Source organism: Gobio gobio (genome assembly GCF_949357685.1).
Source record: "Gobio gobio genome assembly, chromosome: 25".
Classification (NCBI taxonomy): Eukaryota; Metazoa; Chordata; class Actinopteri; order Cypriniformes; family Gobionidae; genus Gobio; species Gobio gobio.
Window position 1 is genome coordinate 39770739 of NC_137121.1, and position 10850 is coordinate 39781588.

At 38.4% G+C, this 10850-nt stretch overlaps 1 protein-coding gene and 1 long non-coding RNA gene across 2 annotated transcripts in view; one reads left to right on the forward strand and one right to left on the reverse strand.

Moving 5' to 3' along the window:
- LOC307121559 (protein NLRC3-like) overlaps nucleotides 1-3469 on the forward strand; it is a 28289-nt gene extending 24820 nt beyond the window's left edge. The window contains exon 8 of the mRNA XM_079809180.1: nucleotides 923-3469. Within this exon, the coding sequence (XP_079665306.1) occupies nucleotides 923-2754 (1832 nt within the window). The 3' untranslated portion in view covers nucleotides 2755-3469. The remainder of the gene's footprint in view (nucleotides 1-922) is intronic.
- A 5000-nt stretch (nucleotides 3470-8469) lies between these two features.
- On the reverse strand, nucleotides 8470-10123 carry LOC307121564. Its single transcript, XR_013815959.1, has 3 exons — nucleotides 10038-10123; nucleotides 9864-9923; nucleotides 8470-8579 (listed from the first exon to the last, which is right to left on the reverse strand). It is a non-coding gene; the product is annotated as an uncharacterized lncRNA (long non-coding RNA).
- Nucleotides 10124-10850: the final 727 nt, after the last annotated feature.

A 10850-nucleotide genomic window follows, 5' to 3' on the forward strand; every position in this document is an offset into this window, starting at 1 on the left:
GAGGTATGGCAAAATAGTGAGTCAAAAATCAAATCTCTCTCTCTCTCTCTCTCTCTCTCTCTCTCTCTCTCTCTCTCTCTCTCTCTCTCTCTCTCTCTCTCTCTCTCTCTCTCCCTCCCTCGTGGATCCTCTCTTTCCATCATTCTCTTCCCTTTGATTTTATTCGTTAAATTAGATTTTTCCTTGTTTGTACCATATCGTTTGTTTCTCCTATATATATGCATATTTACCCCTGTGTGATTCGTAGCTTTGTATTCTATAGTGTTTTATTAAAACCCAATAATTGCATTAAATTGAATCCTTATTGTTTTGCTCACAAATCTCGAAGTCACTGAAGCGTAAGATCTAAGCTACCCATTTAAGCTTGATTTTCATGTATTACTACTTCAGTAGCCTAATACAAATTGTGCAAACATAAGAGATATTATTTGTCCTGATCAAACAGATCAATGTTTCTTAAGGTTTGTAAGATTGATAATTGATGAAGAAATCAATTTGGATAAAGGTTACTTTTAAATGATTAAAGGTTCCGTTATCCGTAAATTTTTGTCTGTACAACAAGCAAATCATATTCATAAACTCATGAATATTCATACCATTTGAATTAATTATTCCCCAGAACTTATTGTTGTTACATTTGATTCTTTTCTTTTCTGATATACTCCAGTTCTTTTTAACACACTAGACATGCTTACTTTTGTGTGAAATCATATTTATTTTGTACATCAAAAGTGTGACTTCTCTTTAATTGAGCGTTAGAGTTAGGGTTAGGTTAGAAGCTCCTGCTCGATGCTCACACCCTGCTCCTGCTCCCGGTGTGAATGCACTCATTGCTTAACATGCATGCAGAAACAAATATGCGCTGCTCACGCTTGCAGTGTGAAATGGCCGTAAAACTCTCTTTTTTTGTTCCTGTGCTTAGATGAGCTGCTCTTCATTCATCAGCTAAAGTGTGGCCTAAAGAAGAAGTATCAGTGTGTGCTTGAAGGAATTGCAAAGCAAGGCGACTCCACACTTCTGAATGACATCTACACAGATCTCTACATCACTCAGGGCGGCAGTGAACACGTCAATACAGAACATGAGGTCAGACAGATTGAAGTTGCTTCCAGGCGTCATGAATCACAAGAGATTCCAGTTGAATGCACAAAGATGTTTGAAGCACCTGAACAAGACAAGATCAGAACTGTTCTGACAAAAGGAGTTGCTGGCATCGGAAAATCTGTCTCTGTGCAAAAGTTTGTTCTAGACTGGGCTGAAGGAAAATCAAATCAAGATATCAGCTTCATATTTCCTCTTCCATTCAGAGAGATTAACTTAAAGGAGAATGAAAAACTAAGTTTGATGGATCTTCTAACTCAGTTTTTCCCAGAGACAAAAGGACTGAACCTTACAAGAAGGAATAATCATAGAGTCCTGTTTATTCTTGATGGATTGGATGAATGTCGTCTTCCTCTGAAGTTTGATGGTAATGAGACGTGGTGTGATGTATCGTCTCCAGCCTCTCTGGATGTTCTCCTGACGAACCTCATCAAGGGAAATCTGCTTCCTTCTGCTCTCATCTGGATCACCACCAGACCAGCGGCTGCCAGTAAGATTCCTCCTGACTGCATCGACCGGCTGACAGAGGTCAGAGGATTCAATGACGCACAAAAGGAAGAGTACTTCAGAAAGAGATTCACGGATGAGAAAATGGCCAATGATATCATTGATCACGTTAAACAATCAAAGAGCCTCTTTATCATGTGCCACATCCCAGTCTTCTGCTGGATTTCAGCCACTGTTCTCCAGAGCATTTTGGAGGAGAAAAGAAATAATGATGTGAAAAACAATCAGTCTGATGACGCCTCTAAAACACTGCAGGAATCAAACACAGAAGACACTCCCAAGACTCTGACACAAATGTACACACACTTTCTCCGCTTTCAGATCCAGCAGAGCCGCCTAAAGTATGATGGAGAATACACACCAGATGTTTCCTGGGATAAAGACGCCATCCTTTCACTGGGGAAACTGGCATTTCAAGGGCTGGAAAAAAACAACCTGATCTTCTATGACGCAGACCTGGAAGCTTGTGGTCTTGACGTCTATAAGGCATCAGTGTACTCCGGCATGTGTACCCAGATCTTTAAGGAGGAAACGGGGATCTTTCTTGGCATCATGTACTGCTTTGTTCACTTGAGCATTCAAGAGTTTATCGCAGCCCTTTATGCACATCTGTGTCTAGACATCAACAAGAAAAGTGCATTTGATCAAGAGTCTACAGAACAGGAAAACAAAAATGAAGCCATGATTGATTTGCTCAAGACTGCAGTTGACAAGGCACTCAAGAGTGAAACTGGACACCTGGACCTTTTCCTTCGCTTCCTCCTCGGTCTGTCACTCCGGTCTAATCGTCCACTCTTACGAGGTCTATTGACACAGCAAGAGAACAATGACCAGAGCAAGAAGGAAATGGTTCAGTACATCAAGCAGAAACTTGAAGATAATCTGTCTCCAGAGAGATCCCTCAATCTGTTTTACTGTCTAAATGAACTGAATGATCAAACTCTGGTGAAAGAGATTCAGACCCACCTCAGCAAAGGAAGTCTGTCATCTGCTGACCTTTCACCTGCCCAGTGGTCTGCTTTGGTCTTTGTGTTGTTGACATCAGAGGAAGAGCTGGCGGAGTTTGAGCTTCAGAAATTCAAGAAATCAGACGAGTGTCTCTTTAGACTATCACCAGTCATTAAATCCTCCAAAAGAGCACTGTAGGACATTTAATGCATATATAAGACGTATATATAATATTTACATAATAAATCTATAGAAAAATGTATATGTTTCACCTAATTCTGTAATGTAATTTATTTATCTTGTAGACTAAATGATTGTAACTTAACAGACAGAAGCTGTTCAGCTCTGGCTGCAGTTATGGGATCTGATAGCAATCTGAAAGAGCTGAACATGAACAATAATAATCTGCAGGATTCCGGAGTGAAGCTACTCTGCACTAGACTAGAGAACATAAAGTGTAAATTGGAGATACTGAGGTAAGTTTTGTGACAATTGACAAATTGAGCTCAGCCAAAACAAAACAAAAAGTTGTGATTTATCTTAAGTATTCTTAGTAAAATCTATCTATATAAAATACTGTTTAAATAAAATGTAAAACACTAAGGCCTAGTTTCACAGACAGGGCTTAGACTAATCTAGGATTAGGCCGTAGTTCAGTTAGGATATTCAAGTGGCTTTTATAAGTGTCCCTTAGAAAAAAGACAAAACAATGACACTAATATATTTTAAAATACATCAGTGCAAGTTTTGTTCAGTTAAAACTACTACATTTGTTATTGAAAATAAGAACAAAGATGCAAATGACAAATAATGGGATATAATATACAAATTAAATAAACAGTGGTTTAATTTTTTCAGCTACAGTAGGTGTATTTAACACCTGCATTTAAATAAGAAATGGAATAAACAAATGTAAAAATAAAACCGAGACAACTACAGTTTTTGCCATTTCTAGACATTGTTCTTAACTCCTCCTAGAGATTTAATCAGACCAACATCATATTTGGTCCATCTAATCTAAAGGCCTTTGCAACATTAAATTGTGAAGATCTTGAGTTTTCACCATACCTGCAAACTAGTCAATAAGGTTAAAATATGTCCTTTATAAAAGTAAATAATGCCCTGGGGTAACATCACAAATATGCACATTTAAGTATGTAAAAGCTGATAGAACTGATGAAAATATTGCTTCAGAATAAATAAACGGACTTCAATGGGAACCAACGGTTGAAGGTTCAAATCAATGCAGTTTCAAAGGAAGGGCTTCAGAGGCTCTGACCGATCCCAGACGAGGAATAGGGTCTGACCTTCCTTTGAAACTGCATTGATTTGGCCATTGAATTCCATTATCTGGAGAAAAATCCTGGAATGTTTTCCTCAAACTTCATTTCTTTTAACATGAATTAACATGAACATCTTGGATGAGATGGGGGTGAGTAAATGATCAGGATATTTTCATTTTGAAGTGAACTAATCCTTTAAAGGTCTCTCTGTCTTTTGTTTCCCTCTGTTTTTGTTTGAAAATTATTTTTTTAATTAATGTGTTCAAGAAACCGGATTCACAAACTGTTCCCTTTTAAAAGCTACACTCAATGCTGCATAAGCTTATGCAAATGGGAATGTCTTTGACATAACCAGCTGAGAAAATAGTGTGAAAACACGTCAATGAAATTGACCCGGAGGTATATAGGCGCACCTGCTGCACGAGGCTATAAATAGATGAGCTTCAGCTGGAGCAAACCAGGTCTTTTTGTTTTCAGACCAACTCTGTGTTATGGTGTGTTACAAAGTCTCTGAAAAAAAAAAAAAAAAATTCTCTCTCTCTTTCAAGACTCAACTCGAGATCTTTGTTAGGAGTTAGTTTTCAACATGGCAGTGTGCAGATTTCTCTCTCTTTCTCATCTCTGTTACAAAGAAACATAAGTGGAAAGAGTTCTTGTTAAATCTGATCAGTTGGAAACGAGTCAGCAGAGTAAAACGCTGTATATCCATGTTCTCTTTCAAATAAGAGAACTGGATGCACACGTTTATTGCTGTGTGTGTTTGGGGGAGAGCATGCGGTCGCTGCATTGAGTCAGACGAGTGTGAGCATTGCAAGCCTTTGCAGTTAGAATGCTTTATGCTCGTCTGGGCTACTTTCAGTCCGCACCAGTTTTCGGAGCTCTCGAATGGGTTTGTTGACGAGCAAGAGACGGGTCCGTCCCTTTCGCTTGCTCGCTCAACAAATGCATGTTTCCCCGCGTGATCCCGAAGCGCGCTCCAGCGTTTCTTCGGCTCGCGCGGGGAATGATGATGAATCTCTGGGTCCGCGGACCTCGAGCAGCCGCCTGCGATCGTTCCTCACATGATAGTGAATCCATACGAGGAATTTATCGAGGTGGTTGTTCGCGCGGTGGCCAGGGCAGTTTGTCTGGTACCGTGAATGAGAGATCCCCGAACGCAGTGAGCTTGAGGTTTCTGTCTAAAAAAAAAAAAAAAACCATTTACTTCACGTGTTTTTGTACCCTTGACGTCGACATTTTCGACTATCATGGGTGTGAAATCGCGTGGATATGTGAGAATACCCCAGGTGGGAGACGCTCACGAGCTATCTCTCGCCTGGGTCTGCATTTTCATTAAAGAGACATACCTCCCCATAAAGCCATGTAGAAAATAAACGTTGGCTGTCATGGGCAAAGCTTATATATATGAATTATATATTGTATATTATTTTATATGGAATATATATATATATATATAATATATTATTTTACATGGAATATGTATTGTATATAATTTATATAAGAATAATAAATATAAAGGGACAGGCTGGTGCTGCGCTGCACACTATGGCTGTCTTGCAAGCATATCAGGCTGACCTTCTGAAGGATTTGAGTGGTTCATTTGGTGACTCAGTTAACTCTGTAGTGGCCAGATTTAAAGGAGTGGAAGAAACATTAAGTGTTCACTCAGTTTCTTCCTCAATGCACTCAAGGGGAGGGGCTATCAGCCACACAACCTCTCTTCAGTCCTTCAAGATTTAGGGGGGTAATAAGCAGAGTGTGGCGAGTCGCGCTCTCCCTCGTAAAGACTGGAGACCGGCTCGTCATCCTCAACAACCTCCCAGGGCAGACCTCGGGACTGTCATCAATATAAGAAGTCCGGTGGTCTGGTGCCCAGTCTGCCCCCACGGGACAGGGCGTGTCAAACATTTGCTCGCCCCACCCCGTTATCCTCAAAACTACTCCATCCCCGCCGCCTCTGGTGATTCGGGGGGGCAGTGGTTTCCAGTGAAATGTTAGACGTTCTGTGTTTAAATCCTGCTATCATCCAGGACATAGAACGTCTAACATCCCCTCAACAGGAAGTGTTAAAATTTTCACTCTCAGAGTCTCAGGCAGCGTGTGAACTTCTGCCAGGCGTTTCTGCATGGGTGTTAAGCACAGTAAAAATTTGTAAACTAATTTATTTGTCATCCTCCTTGTTTGAACGGCGTGGTCTCCACTTCCGTGAAGGCGGAGTTGGCGTTCGTACTGTCACAAGTGACAGCAGTTACTTCCTGGTCCCCAGTAGGGTGGGGGGGGTGTCTAATCTCAGATCCTCGAGTCTTAAACCGTGAAGCAGTTAAAGTACTCAAGGTCAAGATGTTACAGTGAAGGCGGTCGTGTCGCATATTCAACATTGTGATTGGATTCGGCACGATTGATCCGAAGGACGCATGTATTCGCATATAAAGTCTGCCACAACACAGGAAGTTCCTGAGGTTCGCTCTTGGGGGCAAAAGCTTACCAATTTCGGGTCTTCCATTTGGCTAGCCTTGTAACCGCACCTAAACAAAATGTATGGATGTATTACCGGCTCCATTGGGATTCCGGGGCATTCAAATTTTGAATTACAAAGGCGATTGCTAAAATTAGCACAATCACATGAGATGGTGCTTCAACACAGAGTGTTGGCTCATCTAGTTTCTCTAGGGTTGAGACTCAACACCAAGAAAAGTGTTCTTTCTCCTGCCCAGAGAACAACTTATCTAGGGTTTGTTCGGTTTTTGGTCACAAGGTGGGCACAATGGTTTCCCGCTTGAATCAAGACCATTCAGTATTCCCTGAGCAAAGTCAGGCTAGACCAAGATCTTACTGATCATCAGCACCAGAGTGTTAGGTCTAATGGCATCAGCATCCACGGGTTTCCCTTTGGGGTTGTTGCACATAAGACCGTTTCAGTTGTGGCTCAAAGCCAGAGGACTTAGGGCCAATCCTCAGGCAAATAAAGTGGCGCGCCATGTGGCTTCGTACACTACACTGCATGAAAAAAGGTGTATCCGGACCAGGATACTCCTGTATACACTGCTGAAATTCGGAAGAATCCAGGAGTATACTGGCCGGATAGGTCAAATTCCATGGATCCGTATATGTCCGTATACATCCGAAATGGTACCAAATCGGATGTATGTTGTGGCCGTATACTCCCATGCTACAGCCATTTGTTGCCATGGCAAATAATCCCATCAAGTTTTTCCCAGGAGACATTTTCACACCTCTAAACAGCTTTGCCTTCCACCCCCTATTGGTCCTTCATCTCAAACTGGATTGGTTGTTTTTTTTAAAACCACTCCCAAAACCCAGACTGCTATTGGATGACAGGACGCATTGAAAACCCAGTCAAGTGACTTTATTGGTTACTTCTAAGGCTAAGGGTGGGCTAGGTTTTGTAGCATAGGGACTTGATTGGTTATAGGCCAGCTATGCAGATTTTGCTCATTAATATATATATATATATATATATATATATATATATATATATATATATATATATATATAAATAATCCCCTCTCCCTCCCAAAAGAAAAACACACACAAAACAATTTGAGAAAGTCTGAAATATTTATTAAAAAGGTATAAAAAAAAAAACCACATTCTTAACAGCATTATAAAAGAACATTAAAACAATGGTGAAACAAAAACAAGTTAACTAAATGTATTTAAAAGGGATGCAAATGTAAAGGAACAAATGTAAAAATATAAACAGTCCAAAGAACATAAATATACGTTAAAATGAATTGGTAAAGAAACAAAAAGGGGAAAAAAATGAACAAAATGCATTTAAAAGACAGAGATGTAAAGGAATAAAATACACAGTGAACATAAAAAGGAAAAGAATAAATATACAAATTAAACAATATAAAATGAGAACAATAAATTTATAAGACAAAAAAAGTGTATATAAAATATATTAAAATACATATAAATATTCCAAGTAAACAATATAACCAAATAAAAAGAACAAAGAGCATTATAAACATACATTAAAATGAATGGGGGAAAAGATAAGTGAACAAAATGTTTCTAAAGGAAGGCGACGTAAAAGGAACAACAATACAAAACGTGGAGATCAAAAGCAACATGGACATCTAAAAAGGAACAAACATACAAAGTATACAATATAAAACGAGACAAAGAAATCTATAAATTAAAAAGTGTATATAAAATATATGTAAATGTTCTATATATGGGAACCAATAAAAGTATAAGTATATAAACATAGGAATAAAGAAAATATAAAATGGAACAATTGAATATTAAAATTATAATTATAAAATAATTGTGACCAACTCTAACACAATGTTGTTTGAGTTTTGAACATTTTTTCAAACTGGCATGATGGGCTGGTGATGTGACATGTAGTGTGGGTCAGTCTAGTCTGGTTTGTAGTAGCTAGCCTAACCAAGCCTTCCATCAACAACCATCTTCATCTTCATCAGGTCTATAGTTGCGGTCTCCCACAGGTTCTGTGTTGGTTTGTGCAACCCTGGACCTGGTCTCCAGCAACTGCAAAACATGACAGTAAATTAACCACTAAAACTCAGAGAGGAGTATAGTAACATTCTGGAGGGAAAAAGCTTAACCGGTTTCTTAACTTACCCGTCTCTTTCTCTGACGGTTCTGTGTGATGTTCTTCATAGTGTTTCTTTTCTGGGCCTTTTCAGACTGAGCCAAAGAATACTTCCTCAGCAAAGTCTCACAAAATAAAATACATCTTGAGACCTGCCAAATAATACATTAATAATATATAGTTAATGCCAATAAAAGTAAGTAAAACAATTCAATTAAAATGTATTTGTATAGCGCTTTTCACAATACATATTCAGGGTTTTTCCTGGGTCAAAAATGGTCTTCGGTGGTGGCTGACAGACATGGTCATCCATACACACACATACGCACGGTAAAAAAAAAATACCCTACCCACATGATCTGCAAGCGCAATACTGACAATAAATTTGAAATAAATTCAAAGAAAGTTTGTAACTTTTGCTTATCTTATTTTGATACCTTGATGTTTGTTTTTGTTCCTCATTTTTACACTATTTACTGATAATTGTTTTGGTAATCATATCAATATTAAAAAAATAGTATTAAAAAAAAATGAACAAATAGCCTAATTTTCTGCCATATACAATCAGCTAGCTAACAACAAATTTGTTCTGGGTTCACCTCACTCCAGTCTAAACTAAATGATTTTAGGCTATTTATTTTACTACACATTGTCCACATAAATAAGCTGAAAGACTGTTGATAATTAAAAATAATTCTTACCATCCACTCTTGCTAAAGTGGGTAAGCACACTTGTGTTCTCATTTCAGGTGTTGTTCTGAGTAAATGATTAAACTAATTTGTGAGTTCAGTGTTGGACAGATCAGTTCTAACCAGTCGTTAAAATGATTCGGTTCAAAGGAGTCATTAGGTGGCGAATCGGACATTAGCAGACGCGTTGTGTGTGAATCACGTCTTTAGAAAATCGCGAAAGATTTGTCAAGACACAGAAAACACTTCATAACCGGATAGGATTTGTTTCCTGTTTATTTAAAGTATGCTTTATGTCAGCTGGTCAGAGAATCAGTCAATGTTTTTTGAGCGCATTTCACACCCAGCGGTAATTAAAGGAAGACGTCTGATAGCGCCACGTGCAACATGGATTCGGTCTTCCGACCTTTTGATTTTGATTAACGTAATATGTGAAACATTAGAAAGCTAAGAATGCTTATTTTGAAGACAGAGAGCGTGCGAGCGGGAGGAGCTCACTGGTCGTTCTCTCTGTCACTCAGTTAACTCAAGTGCAGCAGTCATCTGTTCTACATCACTCATAAATCACAATAACTCAACAAATAAGGCTTTGGCGGGACAAAAATTTGTTTTGGCGGCCGGCAAAAAATGTTCAATGTAGGAAAAACCCTGATATTGTTTCAAAGCAACTTCACAGAAAATGCATGCGTCTACATTACAGAAAAAAACAGAGAACATTAAAATAATGACAACATTTTTAAGATTACCTTTTACACATTCAGGGTCAACATCTGTAAAAGTTCTTCAGGATCATGGATCCAAAACTTCTGGATCATGAGGGGGGAAGAAACATGCACACACACAAATGAATATTAATTTGTTTGATAAAACATTAATATTAATTATCAACTTACGGACATGGACTTGCAAAACATACTCACCAGGCCCATACAAAAACTTTACAGTAGATCCAAAATCCTGGTTTGCCTGTAATTCTTCAGAGTCCAAGGATGGTGTTTTCCTGTCCTCTCTGCAGAACAAGTGTAAGTTACATGATCTCAGATTATTCATTCCAAAGCTCTGTTACATTTTATGACAAGCTTGATCTTAAAACTAGCTGACAGTAGGGATGGGCATTATGACCATATAATTATACATACATGAGAAATTATATTTTACAATAACGATATCACAATATATTTATTTTGATGGATATTTTATTAAAATGCTACAGAATAATACTGCTTTAAAAGTCTTCACTGTATGATATTCAATTAATTAATATCACATGATTCTTAAAGAAGCAGAAGGTCTTCTCTATTCTTTTGTTTTATTAAAATGATGACAAAGCTGCAGCCCCTTTAAGAACTGATGCACAGAATGACACGCATCCGGGATTCCCCACGTTAACTTGAACTGTTTAACGTACTTAAGACATAACTGACTGTTTAAATCAAGTGAATACCTCACATGACAAGGTTTCTGAGATAATTGTGTGCATTTTACAGAAAGATAATTGATTTCGGGATCGCCTGCTGTCTGAGAGAGGCTTATTTTAACACATGCATGTCCCGTTCATTATTCTACATTCATGCATGTTTCCTTGTCAAAATGTCAAAAAGTTTTAGTACAGTCAGTGCTGCGTTATATACGCTATATTCCCATTCCGCAATATAAAACGGTAATGTTAACGTTTACAGCAAAATCACTAACAATAGTCAGTATCATCAGATCGCCATAACACCCAGCCCTAT